Below are 18683 nucleotides of genomic sequence, written 5' to 3'. Positions count from 1 at the left end.
GCTGCGTACAAGAGATCGGTAAATACGTATAAGGCAGAGTCGATCGGAACCCCAGTGTTTATGGGAGAGTACTTTCAGCACATTGAGTGCTCTGTTTGCTTTAGTTTTCAGTGCATTTATGTGTGGCAGAAAGTTTAGTTTTCGGTCGAATGAGATTCCTAGAAATTTGTGTTCTTGTTTTACCGGCATGTTGATGTTGTATAGTTTGAGCGCGGGTTCGGGGAACAATCCTCTCTTTTGCGTAAAGAGAACAGCTGTGGTTTTTTGGGCTGAAAAGCGGAAACCATTTTGATCGGCCCATTTCGTAAGCCGATTTATTGTAATTTGGAGTTGCCTTTCGCAGGACGATAGGCTGGAGGCTCGGCATGCAATTTGCAGATCATCAACATAGATGGAGTGCATGACTGTACGGGGTATAGCCCTGTTGATGGAGTTCATTTTCACTATAAACAGGGTGGTGCTCAAAACGCAGCCCTGTGGTACACCATTTTATTTATTTTATTTATTTGTAGATACTGCAATCCCACATGAGGGATTATAGCAGGGTGGGAAGTACAATCATAAAATGTTCCTAGTTGAACAAGAACAAAATACGGAAGCAAAGTACCGTTCTCGGAATTACAAAAAAAAAGGAAAAACTGATATACAAAATTCACGAATACATGATCAACCATGGTGACAAAATACAATTCAAAATGTACAGGATAATAAATATTCCAGAAACAGAGTCACATACGCAAGGACTGGAAAAAAAACAAAAAAACACACGGGTGATAATTCTACACAATTTCAAATATATACACATATTTATGTATTTATACATAAATATGTGTATATGAAGGAATTTATGTTTATGAAGGAGTATTTATGTTTATGAAGGAGTATTTATGTGACCATGTCAGGTTTGACATGGTCACATAAATACTCCTTCAACACATCCATGGTAGAAGCATCAGAGTTAGGGGGTCTGTACATGGCACCAACAATATACCTAAGGCCGCCACTATAGGCTTTGCAGAATAAACACTCAATGTAGGCAACTTCAGGCATCAAGAATACATTAAGCGCACTAATGGAACAACCTAACTAATGACAAATATTGGACAAATATTCGTGACAGTACCGTACCCAACCGTACTTGAAAAGTTCTATCTGATAAAAAATTGTGTAAGCAGTTCAGCATTCTTCCGCGAATCCCTAAGTTAGCTAAATCTCTGAGAATTCCGTATCTCCAAGTTGTGTCATATGCTTTCTCTAAGTCAAAGAAGACCGAGAGACAGAACTGTTTGTGTAGAAATGCTTGTCGTATTTCTTGTTCCAGCCTAACAATGATCAGTGGTGGAACAGCCCTTTTTGTATCCGCACTGGTGTGCATCTATTAGGTGCTCCGATTCCAGAGTGAAGGTAAGTCTAATATTTATGATGCTTTCGTAAGTTTTTGCAAGGCAACTTGTTAATGCAATGGGTCTATAGCTACTTGGGGTTGTTGGGGGTTTACCAGGTTTTAGGAATGGTATTACTATGGCTTTTTTCCAATCTTCAGGCATTATGCCAGAGTACCATATTTTGTTAAAGAATTGGAGAAGTGCCTTCGCGGATGCTTGGGATAGGTGTGCCAACATTGCGTAGTGTATCTGGTCAGACCCTGTTGCCGTTTTTTTACCGGCAGAAAGTACCTTGTTCAATTCGTGCAGCGTAAGCGGAAGGTTATAACTTTCATTTGAGGAACTGCTAGTAGGCAATCTTTGTCTTTCTGCATTTTCTTTATATTTCATGAATGAATTGGTGTAATTTTCTGAGCATGATACTTTATAAAAGTGTTCTCCTAATAGGTTGGCCTAGTCTTCTAGTGTTGATTGTGTGTTTGGACTTGTAAGCAGTGGTATTGTGTAGGAGGAGTACTCTCCCTTGAACTTCCTCACCTGGTCCCAGATGTGTTTAGATGTGACTGAACTGTTAATTGATGATATGTATTTTTGCCATGAATCCTTTTCTGCCTGTCTTCGAATAAATCGGGCTCTGGCTTTTGCCTGTTTGAAGTTGATGAGGTTGGCGTAGGTGGGGTATCTTCGTAGAATTCCCCAGGCCTTATTTTGTAGTTTTTTGGCATCAGTACACTCGTTTGTCCACCAAGGGTTGAATTTCTTGCGTACGATGACGGATGATTGCGGTATTGCTTTTTCTGCTGCTAAGATTAAAAATTTGACGAACTCTTCGTTTAGTTCGTCAACAGAAAGCTACGATGAGAAAACTTCATCGAGCTTAGCGTTTTCTGTGAAAACTGGCCAGTTCGCTAGCTGCAGTTTCCACTGGCGTGGCCTGCTTGTTAAAGTTGGGTAAGATGGTATGAGTTTTATGATGCCGGGTTGATGATCACTACCATAAGACGTGTTGACGACGTCCCATTTGAAATCATTAAAAATACACGATGAACACATGGCGAGATCTAAGCAACTAAAAGTGCGCGAGGTTGGTGAAAAGTAGGTAAAAGCACCGGAATTAAGAAGGCAGATGTCATTTGATAAAATGAAATCTTCCACGGCTTGCCCTCTTGCGTCAGTTTTGTCGCTACCCCAAAGGGTTGAATGAGCATTGAAATCCCCAACTAAGATAAATGGTTTTGGCAACTGTTCCACTAGATTTTCTAGGTTTTTGGTGGTGAAAAGGGTGTGAGGTGGGATATACAGTGAGCAGATGGTGATGGTTTTGTATGATAGGATGGTGACGGCTACGGCCTCGAAAGATGTGTTTATTTGGACATCTCGCGTAGGAGTGCTGCCCTGCACCACTATGGCTACTCCTCCTGAAAGACGGTTGCAATGTTCGCGGTCCTTTTGGGCAACTTTGAAGCCTTTTAGGAAATGGCTGTGTTTTGCACCAAGATTTGTCTCTTGGAGGCAAAAGGCTACTGGTGAGAATTTCTTAATGATGTCCTTTATGTCACCTAAGTTATGAATTAAGCCTCTACAGTTCCAATGTACGATAAAAGCCATGGCAGAATAAAGTTGAGTAAATATACTTCTGGGGATTGATCGGTATAAAAGATGATAGGTGACAATATTAAGAAATAGAAATAGAGAGAAATACGATAACCATTACGGTTATCGCTTTTTTATTGTAGTTACTGGGACTTTGTCCTTGTCCTGTTTGGTACGCTCGAGAGAGCGCTTGTCCTTCGGTGTCGATGACACCGGAGTTTTGTGGTCGATCTCCATTGACTTGTCTGAGGCGCTGGAAGATCGAGAGTGAGGCGCTGAGAAACTGATCCCAGGGCTTGACATTCTATTGAGTTTAGGGCCCAGGGAGACCGGAGTCTGCAGGCCTTTTGATGTGCATGGAGCAGCTGGCGCTGCTTCTTTTACGGGTGCGGTTTGAGTCACCATAGAACCACTGGGTGTGGTAGCGGTCGACTCCTGAGGCCTTTGTGACGCTGCCCCCGACTGCGTCACATCGGCGTAACTTCTGTGGAAAAGGTACGATAGCCGTGTTCGCGCTTTGCTGAATGATATTTTTTCTTTGACGGTCAGAGTGATCACTTCTTTTTCTTTTTTCCAACATGGGCATGACCGGGAATACGCTGGGTGTTCCCCGTCACAGTTAACACAGTGGGGTGAGGATGAACAGTTTTCTGATTTGTGGTCGTTTGCGCTGCATTCTGCGCATGTTTCTTTGCCTCTGCAAGAGTGCGAGGCGTGTCCAAGTCTCTGACATTTGAAACAGCGTCTGGGGTTGGGAATGTAGGGTCTGACATTTATTTTTAAGTACCCAGCCTTAAGAGAGGTGGGCATTTCACATGTTCCAAAGGTTAGTATTACGTGTTTGGTGGGCAATTCCTGATTATTGCGACGGATTACAATTCTTTGGACTTTGATGACGTTTTGGTCTTGGAAACCTTCGAGGAGCTCTTCGTCACTAAGGCCTAAGAAGTCTTCCTCAGAGATTACTCCCCTGCTGGTGTTTAGAGAGCGATGGGCCGAAACGGTGACAGCTGTTTCTCCAATGCTGGTTAGTTGGGATAGCTTAGGCACTTGGTCTTTTTCGGTTAGCTCTAAAAGGAGGTCACCGCTTGACATTTTGGATGCTTTGTATGTGGGTCCTATTTTTTCTTTTAGGCATTTAGCCACCAAAAATGGGGATAATTTTCTTAGAGGTGTGCTGTCACTGTGGATAATGTGGTACTTTGCGAAAGTAACTTTAGTTTCTTTCGAGACGTGATAACTTGCTTCGGTGCGGCCTCCCTTGCGAGACCGATCAAGGTCGGCGGATGCTTGTAAAGCCATACAAGTATGAATGTGTTCGGTAACAGCGGCGACCACCCACCACGGAGCCCAACAAGGGGACGCGGTTGGACTTGTTAAAACAAGCCCTCCCGACGCCAGCCGTACGCTGTCACTATAACCCAATGTAATTATCCAAGGTGGGATACCTACACAAGGTTAACCCTTGCCGCCATGAATATCGGAAGTAAATGGAAGAGAGTAGAAGACAGGACAGATAAATAGTAAGAGATAAAGACGAAGATGTAGGGAGAGAGAGATAGGAAAAGGCGACTGCCGATTTCCCCTGGGTGGGTCAGCCCAGGGGTGCCGTCTACGTGAAGCCGGGGCCAAAGGGGTGTGTTGCCTCTGCCGGGGGGGCCTTAAAGGTCCAATCACCCAGCGTCAGCTCAACCCCCAGGATCCCCTTTTCCCCGGACACGGCAAAGCCACGCACGGCTAGGCGTGGGAAGGAGTCAAAACTCCCCCGTTAGCTCGGGTCCGTGGTGTCGCTACACACCAAACGCCTACTTGCGCAGGCGCCCCTGCGGGGCCATCGAAAAGGGATGTTTGCAACATCTTGTGAGCTGCTACCTGCAATCATGCCTGAACCTATTGGCTCCTGATGACCCCTTCAAGCTAAAGTGTTCGGACGTACTGGTGAAAAGACCTGTTGTCAGGCATTTGCGGTGCTAATTACGGTTTTTTGGTTGATGTCGAAGAATTGTTTTATTCTGTCCCATACGACAGACTGTTCCAGCTAAACCGGAGGCCATTGACTCTTTCGGAGGAGTAAACTTTCAAAACAATGCATTAATTAATGTAGAAAATTTCATGGAGTTTCTTCAGTGCTACCTGTGTGCAACTTTGGTGACATTTGATGATTTCACAGTTGTCCAAAGGAAGGGCATATGCATTGGGTCCTGTGTGGCTCCTGTGCTTTGTGAAATATTCCTAGCAAAACTTGACCGGAAACTACAACATGAGCTCGTGGGACAACCTGTAGTTTGTGTCTACAGATATGTTAATGTCTATAGATGTGTTAATGTCTACAGATATCCTAGTGACGTTGAACATAGAGGATAACTGTTCACCCACTTCAGTAGTAACCAACATTTTGGATTGCTTTAAACAATACAAAAGTTCATTGTCATTCACCCATGAACAACCAGCCAGAGAGGCTTTGCAGTTTTTAGATCATAACATTGATTTTAATGAAGTTGGTCACGTTTGCTGGGAGTCTTCCCCGCAACCAAAGAAGGGCCTGCTACCCTTTGACTATTTTCAAAGCAAGCTACTGAAAAGGGCGATAGCTAATTCCTGCCTTAGTTCATCACTCCGCAAATCATGTCCACATAAAATGAAACGCAGTTTCCGGAATCAAGTAAGACGCCTACTCTGTTCGGGTTACCCAGACAGCTTGCTTGTGGCAGTAGGCATTACCATGTTGATGAAGTTGAAGAGGTCAAGTGCTACTAACACGGCGAAAATAAGGCCAACAAAAACGGTTGTAGCCATGCCCTATGTGCACAAGATGTCACACACTTTGATGAAGATTGGGCGCAAGCACGGAGTACACGTTCTCCCGGCTCCCTGCAAACTGGCAAAACTGTGTCCCATAATAGGAAATCGTGGAAGGGTGAACAACAGCGGTTGCACTAAAAAACATGCCACACTGAATGTACTGTGTACTTCAGCGGTTGTGTATTAACACCCTTGAGCTGCAGAAAAGTGTACATCGGCCAGACGGGTCATTTTTAAATGATCGACTCTGAGAACATACGACATCCTTGAAGGTTCTCGCAGGTGGCACGCAGTTGCCAGTGCACTGCAGGAATTGTGGGTGCAATGCGCAGTTTGGCAGCACGAGGATTCTGGGCAAATCTAAAATCAGAATGACCAGAGAAATCATGGAAGCAGAACAGATTAGGGCGATCGCAAGCACATGTATCAGAGTTCCTTCGGTAGCACTAAGTGAAAAATAGGTGTCTTTTTTGAGCAGTTGAAGTAAATAAACATACCTTTTCTTTAGAGGGGAGGGGGTGGCACCTTGAAGTGATAGTTGGTTGCACCTGCGCATTTCTGTGTTCTCGTGCAATGAATCTTTTTAAATAAAAGTTCAGTTAGAAGTTGAGTGTCTTTCCTGTGAAGTGCTTCATTCTTTCTACCTTGTGCGCTCATATACTTCCACATCATGCACCGAAGGTTTTCAGGGCAGGCACCAGCACAAAGTGAAAACAGCATAAACAAAAACACGTGTGAAATGACGGCGGATTAGTTACGCATCTCGCTGTGATTAGAAAACTAAAGCAGATTCTGCTTCTGTCCTTTATCATTTCTCTCAACTTTCATTCATGTACACAATCAACAGATTACACATGCCGACTGAAATAATTTTCGCAGTGTCCCATGCTACTGTGAGTTACATAAGAACACCGATAACTACGCAGGACCATTCCTTGTTCTACTCTTCCATCTTTTGGCACTTGCCCGCGAGATGTGGAAGCAGCTTTATAGATGTCACATCTTTTCGTGGTGCTTAGCATTGCAAATCCTGGCAAGCATGATTGTAAGCACCCAGTACTTGCAGTACATTTCTCAGCTCGAAATGCTCAGAACTGGTGAGGGATTCTCTAAAGTGTTCTCTGACAGAGGAACGATTGACCCTACACTATTACATATGAGGCATCTCTCCCTTCTGGTCATTTAGCGGTCTATTTATCTGCTTTTGTGCTGCCCCTCTCAGCTGTACCAAAAATAAAGAGACGCAGGAGTGTGTTGATTCGGTGGTGGACTTGCCATGGTAGACAAGGGAGACCATGTTCCGAAGAAGGACATGCCGTCACCATATTTCGCTGTCCTGTTGTAAATACTGGTCTATGCTCAGAACATTTTCAATTCACATAAAAGTTTATTGGGCCTATGTTTACTATTTGGGAGGCACGGCCTGCCTATTTTTGACACCTAAAATGTGCTCTTTTAGTGCCCAAAAATCCTGATCATACCAATTTGCCATCCACGAATACTGTCCCTGGTCCAAGTTGAACACTGCACTGGTAAATGTGCCTTTGACGCAACCCTGGAGACAATGTAAGTCTGTGGCTTAGTTTGTGGTGGAGCATATTTTTGTGGTACAATATAGTTAAAGTAATGTTTTTCAATCAGTCTTCGTACTTAAGCGACATTTTTTAAATGCAATGAATCTCCAAAAGACAAGAATTTTCACTGAAGTTCCACTTTTTAAGGGCTCATTTTGTGATGATTATTTGCTCAGTAGCTTCTGGCAACTCTGATGTTCGTGCTCATCTGAGAATGTCACAATTGCAGATGAAGAAGTGCCGCTCGAAACTTGTCGAAAGTAGAGCACATATAATATGCAGAATACCATATCTCTCTTCGTTTCACTTGTGCATCATAGGAAACATGCTTGCTGATGGTACTGTTTTGACAAATACTTTTGATCAGCACACTGAATGTGAAATTGAGGCTATGAAGTAGAAATGACCAAAGGGCACGACTTGGCACCAGACATCATAACTACGTGCCACTTGGCCTCCATTCCATCTGGTCATGACTCATGAATCCAGGTTTCCTCTTACGGTCAATCTCGCTAACCACGACACATTAAGCACTGCCTCCCCGGATGGAGCACAGCCACATCGTGGAGTTTATATACATCATCGTGGAACTTGCTCATCAACTCAAAAACTTTTTTTTTCCCTAGGCTTGTGCAAATAGTAAACTTTAGATTCAAGGTGAATAGTGATTTTGGTCGAATAAATAAATCAAATTAGAATGGTATATACCACGTATTTTAAAAAATGGCATATTTTCATGAACTGCACAATATTTGTTAAAAAAGAGAAAAAAAAAGACCTGTGCAACAGCCACTTTTTTAGTTAAAAGTGGAAATAACGTTGCATAGTAGCAGGATTTGACATTCAGTGAAATGCCAGTAACACCTGTAAAATATCTTATGCTTCAAAATTTACTATACTTACAGTATATAAGGCAGTATAACAAGCTTTTAACCTAAAAAATGAATCAATGTGAGAGTGATGTCTTCATTTAACCGTGAAGAAGCGCTTCACGACAGAGCAAATTATTTTTTTAAACTGTTTTCACAACTTACCATGACTTCAATATAGTAAAACCATGTTTACAGGGGGTTACATGCAGACTATAGAACACTCAACGAGGTGTTTTCACGGCCTAACACTCCTCTACTGCAGTGAAACCACCTTTACAAAGCTTACATGGAGACTAATATAGTAGAATCTCGATGATGCGAATTCGAAGGGAGCACACGAAATATTCCTATCATCCTGAATTCTTATGAGCCAGAAACAAGTTAAAGCTGATCATGAAGATAAACAAAAAAATTGTTGGGGTCAACTATTTCTTGCTGAAGAAGCCCATGATGTTCTTTTGAACATTCCTGCTTTCACCGAACCTCTCAATAAAATGCCACGGTTTCCTCACTCATGCTGCTGGCGCTATAAGGTGCATTCACACTTGGCATCAAAGGGTCCGAAAGCGACAAAACTTACTAAAAATTGACTCAAAAGCACGCCGCAAAAACGGCACGAAAAAAAATCAGTTTAAGAGAATTCACACTCGAGAATTAAAGCGAGAACGCCAGAGCGGCCACAACAACATGTCCACACCCATCGAAAATGTTCACATTCGTTCTGCTCGACGTATACATGCCACCAACTCCGTCAACACCACATGAGATTTTATTCCTCGGCATTAAAATCACTACTGAGTTCTAGTTATGCATGCAAAGCACTGAAAAGAAACAGCTTATACCTTTACAAACGTTTTGGGAGATGCGCCAGAAGGAGTGACACGAGCAAACGCACCAGCACCGGCAGCAATGAATTCAGCCAGCAGTGAAAAAGTGAGACACGTTTAGTGCATGCGCACTCACTGCTGCTGAACCTCCTTCTACTTCCGATGTTCGCAGCGATCGTAATCCTAACCAGGCTCTCGATGAGTGCGTCTTTTTCAAGGCTGTGAGCTTTGTCGTGCTACGCGAGTAGTTCATGATCGCGCTGACGCGAGCCACCGCACCTGCTGACGCCTTGGCCGCCGTCTTGAATTTACGGCTGGTTGTTTACATCACGTGGTTTGAGACCTATTGCAGCCTGTGTAATCGAAGCCGTAGCAGTAAGGCGATCCACTGTTGCGTGGCGACAAAATTGGAATCTGACAGATTTTTTTCATCTCGCGGCATCAATTTTTGGCCACTTATCCAGCGGCGAAACAAGAAAAATTTCGATGTGTTTTGCCTCATTGCCTCCCTTCGAGGCTAAGAATGTGCCTTCCTATCACAGACAAGCGGCGTAGGTGCCGCTCGCGTGCAGCGGTCAATTTCGCACTCAAATCATTCCCGTTTACTGGGGAAACTGTTCCTATAACACCGAATCATGGCATATTTTATCAAATGCAGTCCATTTGAAGCAACCTTGAAATTTTTATCGCAAAATTCGCATCAACCCTCAACGTATCATCAAGTTTCTACTTTTATTTTTGCGTTCATTTGAAATTTTCAATGTTTTATATTCGAATTGTAGAAAATTTGAATACTTTAACATTCGTTTGAACATGTGAAGCATTAGAATATTTGCACGACCCTAATATTTGCTTCACTAATGAACCATCCATCTATTGATCACATTATCCACTTACATCTAAGTGCTCTTGTGACCCCTTCTTAAATTTGGGGTTCACCAAAATCGGTATTGTAAAGTAAGAAGGTATGACGAATACAACTATTTGGTCATGACAATGAATAATGTGAAAATTCTGATGTGTACGTCGACGAATCCTTTCTTGGTGTACGGGTACGTGCCACCGCTGATTGAAAGTTTATATTTGGCTAAGAAGGACGAGAACAGACATAGGTAATGTCATCAGTAAAAATCAACATTGGCAGTGGTGACTAGACTGACGCAAAGAAAAAAAATGAGGGGGGGGGGGGGGGGGCTTGAACTTCATTTGTAAAGGATGGTATTGGAAAGTAAGAAGGTATGACGAATACAACTATTTGGTCACGACAATGAATAATGTGAAAATTCTGTTGTGTACGTGGACAAATCCTTTCTTGGTGTACGAGTACGTGCCACAGCTGATTGAAAGTTTATATTTGGCTAAGAAGGGCGAGAACAGACATAGGTAATGTCATTAGTAAAAATCAACATTGGCAGTGGTGACTAGACTGACGCAAAGAAAAAAAATGGGGGGGGGGGGGGTTGCCTTGAACTTTATTTGTAAAGGAAGTGTTGCAACCCATTGAGAATGCTGGCCTTACGATTAATGCTGATGAAACGAAGGTCTGCAGTCAGTTCCTTCAGCTTCGGGTCCCGTCATCTCCCAAGAGCAGAGCAGAGCAGATGAAGAAAAAGTGCAGGCGGCGCTACATAATCTCATCCTCACCATGATTATACAGCTGCAGGCTTTCCTGGGGTCACCAGCTCATAGAACATTTTTAACTGTGAAGAAAAACGAGCCATGGCGGCGGGAAGAGTGCCAAGAGCCGGCTTTCACTACGCTCAGGATGCAGTTACGAGCCTTCCAGAGTGAAATGGACTTTCCTCTGAGGTTGAAACGAGTGCAATGCCGCTGTGATGAACTGCAGCCAGTTTGCTTTATTCTCGCAGCCACTATACCATCCAGGAGCAGAAGTGCCTAGCAATGGTGTGAACAGTAGACCAATTCAGGGTGTATGTATTACAAAGTTTGAGATACACTGTGACCCCCTCATCCCTGTCAAGGATGTTTAGGACCGACGAAGCCCTCCAGCTGCAGAATTTTGATTGCGGAATCAAGTACAGATGGGGGCTGGCAAATACACCGGCATATGCCCTGAGTAGAGCTCCTTTTGAATGTGAGGACCACCTCAGTGACAGCTTGCCCCCTTCCCCCTACACAAACCCATTGACGTGCAAGTTCCTGAAGGGAAAATTACATTTGAGCAGGCTCGTAACAGCAGTCCCTCAAAACTGAAAAGATTATTTTCCCGAATTCGTACCCACCCTGATCATGATCTGGCAGAAACTAGACCGCTAGTTCAGTAGTTCAAAAAGAGGCAACAGAAGGGTGCCTTCTCACCTCCGGCACCTGGCATTGAAAATGGTGCACGACGACCCCACTGTGGCCCACAAGGGGTTTTCCACAAAACTTTGAGGTATGTAGTGACACAATTCCTCTGGCTGGGCATTAGGGCCAACATATAAAAGTATGTGCCGGACTTTGCTATCTCTCAGCACACAAAAGCTCGGGGCAACAAGCCTGAAGGTCTGATGGGCAGTCAGTGGGCAACAGAACCCATCGAAGAACTTAGTGTTGACATACAGTAGACTCCCATTAAAGGGAATGTGAAGGGACAAGTAAAATGTGATTGGGTTTAACAGGAGCGCCATTTACTGAGAGATGAACAGAGGCACACAATGCAAGAATGAAACCAATCTTGTCAGGAGAATTTGTTATATTTTAGCAGCAGTTCCGTTAAACAGATCTCTGTTTACTGAGAGTCTACTGTAATTGGATTCTTGCTTTCTACACCTTGAGAACACAAATACTTGCTAATAGTCACTGAATGGTTTACAAAGTTTCAACTGCTGTTCCCTCTATGAGCAGCAGTCAGTGCGAAAATACTAGAGCGCATGCTCCAAGGATTTTGCTACCATAGCCACCTGTGGCCATCCCCAGTGACAACAGGAAGCCCTTTGTCAGCTCATTATGGCATAACTTCCTCTAACATTGAGGAATAAAGAATCAGCATACTGAGCCTTGCCGGCCGTCTGGACAGATGGTGGAGCATCACAATGGTACGGTTTAGCAGGGTCTATGAGCAATGTGCCTAATGTGCAATGTGACCACCGTATACTCGAGATCAGCCTTGCCATGCGCATTACAGACAGCAAAGTAAACTCCAATATCGCTTTGAAATGGCAGCAAGTTGCGCACTCCGTGGGAAAGTACAGGAGATATGGAGGAGCCCTCCAGAGGAGGCACACGATGTGCTCGCTACAGAGCTGAGGCTGTACTGAGGAGGAGCGCTGAGGTATGCTAAGAAATGTCCCAGTCAAGACATGGTCGTCATCGACAGCCAATAGCGATCAAAGAAAGCGACCTTGAACACTCACACTTTGAGTGATGCAGCGAAGGGTGTTTCGGCCAAGTTTGCACCGCAGAAATGTGGACCTTATTGTGCGGTCAAGCAAGTTGGTGAAAATAACTTCATCCTCAGTGACCTAAAATGGGACGTTATCAAATCATCGACAATGCTGATGAGCTCGTGATGTACCAACAACCATTACTTCTTCCTTCCCCCACGGATTCACGATTCGAAAGAGAGGATGGTTGTCAGAGATGGAATGTTGTTAAGAGTGCACATGTGAGGTCGGGTCCCAGAGGTTTTGTGGGATTGACGGTAGCAAGATGACATGAGTGTCATCAGCAAGGGAGCATGTGTGTATGTGTGAGAATACATTAGAAGAGGAACAGAGTGGCACGAAACAGTTGTACATGTCGCATGGAAAATTAGGAGTTTTCTCATAAACATGGCTGCCAATCATTGAGTGCATCGTTGAATCTGACATGCTGTTGCAGGTCTTTGGAAATGATATGGTCACTGTGAAGGTGAAACTCAAGTCTTACGTTCTCGCCAGGAAGGGGTCTCAGCTGGTTGGCCACTGCTGCCCTGTGGATGTCCACCAGCTCCTGATCTAGCTCCCGAATGCGCTCCAATGCACTGTCGATCTCCTGCTGTTGACGCCCACATGTCTCCTGAGCCTGTGGGGAGAATGACAGGCTTTCACTACATGTCATCGAAACAAACACTCAGCCTCCAGCAGAACTTTGGAAAACACGTCAACGTACCTTCATTTATGTAATGCATTAATATTCCTCCAGTTTAGCCAATCTATCGAAAATGCATCAATCCAGACGGTAAGCTTTAGGCGAGTTGGTTCAAAGTCATTCGGGTGCGGTGACACACAGACAGAAAAATAGAGAACTTGTCGCGTCTAGTAAGTGTCCATGCGTTTCATAGTGCTGCATCCCAAAAGTTTAACGAAGCAATGTTACAAACTGGCAATAACACATAGGCAGCAAACCACTGTCATATCTAATCACATACCTCAGTATAAACAACAGTAATGGGACAGTCATCTTGTATAACACCACGTTCATTGTGAATTTTGTAACCGCAATATAATAGAGCGAAAATTCACTGCTCTCATAAAGGAAGATTGAGGCAATATTTGAGAGCAACTAGAGTAGACTCTCAGTAAACGGAAATCTGTAAGACAAAACTGCTGCCTCCCGCATGCATGGCTTCTCATATGAACTCTGTAACCCTGTTACTTTTTATCAGTAAATGGAACTCTCCATTTAAAGGAAACAATCCATTTCTGTTCAGTAATGGAACTCTCTATTTAAAGGAAACAATCCATTTCTGTTCAGTGAAAGCCTGACTGGGCTGCTGGTTGGTGGTATATGATTCAGGGGAAAAGCTTTTATTTCTGCTTTCTATAAGAAGTTTAACTTCTCTACTTTCGTGACAAGAGAATCAAGGTTGAAATTAAACTTGAATTATGTAACAAATGTTTCTAACAGGCTAAAGGCGAGTTTAAAAATGTAAAAAGCTCATTGTCTCGAGTCCCCGGGAAATCACCTCCTGGCTGCTTGCCATTGCATTTCGTGACAGTAGTTCCCCGAAGCTACATGCTCAAAGTAATCATGATTTCTAACCTCTCATAACGGAAGAAATCATTTTTTTAAAAGTGTATCTTTGCCCCATAAACTAGCTTTCAGTTTTATGTTTATGTGTATTTTTCTCCAGATGCAATTTTGGCCAACCTGTTTAGTTTAAATAACCATTTTTTTTGGTACTTCTGATAGCTAAATTGGGATGCAATTTTACCCATATGATTTTTAAGATTTGAGAAGTGCAATTATCTTCTTTAAACCCTAATATCATTAATAAGAGACCAATCTTACAAGGAGGCTGCCATTTTTTCTGCCGCTGCATTGTCTAGCATCTGCCATGTTTCACCACTGTGTCAATGTTCGGAGATCTGCGGTAGTGTATGCAGTGTATGCGCTTAGTATGCCAAGTATTGCTGTTCTTCATAGCAGACAGTCATAACACGACAACGCATCATGAGTGTTAAAGGGCTAGTAGGCAATTGCTCGGGTGTCAGCGTTAAAATGACAGAAACCCACAAGATGTTCCTGCAGCAGCACCGATGATAGAGATGAGGTGAGCAGAATTTCAATTTAAGCAAGTATAAGTAATTTATTGGTTAGTATGTTTTGTTATAGCCAGCCTTGTGGGGTTCCAGAGGTATGCACTATTCTGCCAACTCTCGAAGTAATCATTGAAACGTCAATTGAGACGAGCGAATACGTAGACTTTTGTCCAGCTGCACTTCCAAGTTTTTAAGTGCGTGCGTTAGTATATTTAAAATGACTTTAGGGCTTCTCTGCCATGAATATCAAGAGTAACGTAACTTTGTAATCACTAGTAGAACATCTGCTAAAAATTTGACAGCACAAAGTTTATGGAGTGAAGGAAGCACAATTGAACACCAATGCCTGTGTCGATTGATGTTGTCCTCATAGTCAGAAGCTTGAGTCTGATCATTGCACATGATGCGTGACGAGCTGAAACTCCCGCGTCATAGCAACACAAAAAGAGAGTTAAAATAAATGTCTTGCACTACCGGAAGCACGGCAAGACGTATAGTTCGCTTTGGAACGAACAGCCGCCACTGGCGTTACTCCAAAGGTGTGCTAGTGTTTTGTAACAAAGACGTCTGTAGTTTGTAGTTGGTGTGTGTGTGTGTGTGTGTGTGTGTGTGTGCGCGTGTGCGCGCGTGCGCGTGTGCGTGTGCGTGTGTGTGTGTGTGTGTGTGTGTGTGTCCGTCACTCGCGCTGACATGTCTTTTGGTTGCGACCAGCACTCACGAGGGTGCCGAACTGCATGCAGTTGCGCAGGTCCCAGGCATGTCCATCGCCCAATTTCACAACCTCTTGGTCAACGACAAAGACAACATCCAGAAGACAGCCAGCCATTGGTTATATCACTCCCGCTGCGTACAATCAACACACTCGAAAGAACAATGCAGTAGGCCAAAGGGAAGGGAGCTTTGGGCTCCTCGCCCATGTGGTACGATGGTCAGTACTGCTAGCAAGTACATTGGAGGCGGCCGAGACGCCCAGCTAAAATAAAACAAAGACCGTTTTTCTTAACTTGTGCATCACAGGACAAAAAAAAAAGTGAGGGAAGCAGAGTGCAACACCTCAACACCACAGTTCACCTAGTTGTGCCACGTACGACAGGCGACTGCACTCTAGATCCTTAGCTTTAATGAGTCGCTCGACAACAACTGGCATCCACCCAACACCCAGCCTAGGCGCAGAAGAGGCAGCCACAAGGAGACATCCACTCTGTAAGATGGCCCTACTCGCTCGCCACACACAGCAATTTACCGAGTGATTGACACCCACTGTCCGGGACGGTGTCACGACGCCCCGACGTCGAGCCGCAAGACAAGACTGCAATGACGCCCGGCACCCAGAGCCCGAAGAGATAGACGAAACTATTTGCAGAAAATCGGACCACCCACGAGGCTTCCGTACTCACTCGCTTCAGGCTTGGCCTACAGTCCACACGCTCTAAGCTTTGCTCACCCCCAGGAAGCAGACCACTTGGCTCTCATCCCAACTGAACGACAATCTTGAAAACCAAGCACAAAAAAAAAAAAAAAAACCCACTTGCGAGCAGAGAAAAACTCAACGTGTTGACAAGTTCAAACACGTCACAACAACTGCTCATATATTTCCACATTACGCGAGGAGTCTGCCACCAGAGTAAGGGCTTCTACCCGACAAGGCTCTGAAGACCGAGACGTTCACATCAACCACGCCGACAATGACAGTGCCTGTGCCACCTGCACCACTACTGCTCTAGCAACTCGAAGAGCGACCAACATTCTATGGTTTGCTACTCGAAAACCCGGAAAGCTGGCTTGAAAGGCTCGACCGCATCGCTGTCTTCAATGACCAGACCGATAATGATAAGCTTCGGCACGTCTATTTTACTTTAGAAGATGCTGCTCGGACGTGGTTCGAAAATCAAAAGTGAGGCCTCACAGCGTGGGACGTCTTTCGTGCCAGGTTCCTTCGCACTTTTGCAATTGTGGTCCGCCAGGAGAAGACTGCAGCTCTCTTCGAAATCCATGTGCAGATGCTAAATGAAAACGTGGTGCTATTCAAAGAAGATATGATCAAACTCTTCCGCCCACACTGACCCTGATGCCTGAGAAGAAAAAGGTCCATCTGTTCATGCGAAGAGTCAATAAGCAAGAACTCTTTGCCGGACTGATCAGGCACCCGCCAAAGACAGTCACTCACAATTCATTCACAATTTTTTCTCGCTTTTAGGATTTTATTTATTTATTTATTCACGAAACCCCACAGGCTCCATCAGGAGTATTGTGTGAGGGGGGTATATACAGAGCATATTCACATTAATTGAAATATTAAAACATGATTATACTCGTTATATAACATAAAAATAGCATTATATATTTGTTAGCGAGAGCAGGCATGACATGCAACTAATAAACAAAATGCAGAGAAACTCATTTGTAAGTGTGCAACACATAACTATAACAAATAATACAATATACAGCGAAGACCAATATACATGGTTTAGTGGAAGGTTTATGCCACTGGCGATGAAAAAATGGTTGTTACTTCGTGACGAAACAATACGGGATCATGAATATTGACAACATTATCGGGAAGACCATTCCATATTTCAAGAGCTACTGGTAATGCTGAAGAGTTGAATGCGTTCGTGTACCCGAAAATGCATTTGAAAGAACGGCTAATGTGCAAACGGCGAGAAGTGCATGTTGGCTGGGTGAGAGGGAGGGTGGTTTCGTGCTTACCGGATGCTATTTTGCGAAACAGGCAGATAAAGGCGATCTTTCTGCGAGAATCTAAGGGAGGCAATGATAGTGATGATTTAATGTGAGTAATACTGGAATGTCGGCTGTAATTTTTCGAAATGAAGCGTGCGGCGCGGTTTTGAACACGTTCGAGGGCATTAACTTTGTAAGCCTGATGAGGTGACCAAACTGGAGAGGCGAATTCAAGTTGAGGACGAACGAAGGTTAGATATGCAAGTGCTTTGGTCGAAGTTGGAGCGTCATGAAGGTTACGTTTGAGGTAACCGAGAGTGCGGGATGCTTGTGCTGAAATTTTTTCTATATGCGTGGACCATGATAGTGAGGGTGAAAGATGCAAGCCAAGCTATTTATATAATGATGTGCGCTTCACGTGACAGTTGTTAAGAGTATAAGTAAAAAGAGAAAATGATTTCTTGCGGGTAAAGGTCATGAGCTTTCATTTGTCAGTGTTAAGCGACATTTTCCAGCGAGAGCACCAATTAGTTATGAGGTCTAGGTCTTCCTGAAGAGCGAGGTGATCTGATGTTGAAGTTATATTTCGGTAGATGATACAATCGTCTGCCAAGAATCGTATGTTAGAAGAGATATGCGATGGTAGGTCATTGATGTAGATTAAAAATAACAAGGGACCGAAAACACTACCTTGCGGCACACCGGAGGTCACATCGGTTAGAGAAGATAAAGATGAATTAGCAACGGTATACTGTTTACGGAATGAAAGAAAGTTTATTATCCAGGACAATGTCAAGGAGTCCAGATTTAATGATGATAGTTTAGATATTAGGCGACAATGTGGAACACGATCAAAAGCTTTAGAAAAATCGATGAATATGCAGTCATTATCATGTTCACGCTCATTATCCATGAGCGTGAACATTCGTGAATTCCATTAGTTGAGTGTCACATAAAAAACCTTTTCTAAACACATGTTGGTTCCGGTAAAAAAATTTGTTAGCTTCGAGGTGCTGAGCGGCATTACAGGTGATGACATGTTCTAGCAGTTTGCATGGGACACTAGTTAGAGATATGGGGCGATAATTACTGACATTAGAATCGTTCCCGGATTTGAATACAGGCATAATTTTTCCAATTTTCCATTTGTGTGGTATCTCACCCATTGATAATGATTGATTGAAGATGTGGGCAAGTATGATACTAGAAAACGTAATGGTCTGATTAAGAATTTAAGTATTGATACAATCGACTCCTGCAGATGTTGATATTTTCAGATCTTGATTGATTTGTGGGGTTTAACGTCCCAAAACCACCATATGATTATGAGAGACGCCATAGTGGAGGGCTCCAGAAATTTCGACCACCTGGGGTTCTTTAATGTGCGCCCAAATCTGAGCACACGGGCCTACAACATTTCCGCCTCCATCGGAAATGCAGCCGCCGCAGCCGGGAATCGAACCCGCGGCCTGCGGGTCAGCAG

At 43.8% G+C, this 18683-nt stretch overlaps 1 protein-coding gene across 4 annotated transcripts in view; it reads right to left on the bottom strand.

The window, feature by feature from the left end:
• The window catches only part of rhea (Talin_middle and talin-RS domain-containing protein rhea), a 908869-nt gene that overhangs the window by 531467 nt on the left and 358719 nt on the right, over nt 1-18683 (bottom strand). For all 4 annotated transcript variants that reach the window (XM_037423602.2, XM_037423605.2, XM_037423603.2 and 1 more), the window contains exon 28: nt 12924-13058. In XM_037423602.2, the coding sequence (XP_037279499.2) occupies nt 12924-13058 (135 nt within the window). The remainder of the gene's footprint in view (nt 1-12923; nt 13059-18683) is intronic.

The sequence above is a fragment of the Rhipicephalus microplus genome, chromosome 4 (genome assembly GCF_043290135.1).
Source record: "Rhipicephalus microplus isolate Deutch F79 chromosome 4, USDA_Rmic, whole genome shotgun sequence".
Lineage (NCBI taxonomy): Eukaryota > Metazoa > Arthropoda > Arachnida > Ixodida > Ixodidae > Rhipicephalus > Rhipicephalus microplus.
This window is presented reverse-complemented; position numbering and strand designations above follow the sequence as displayed.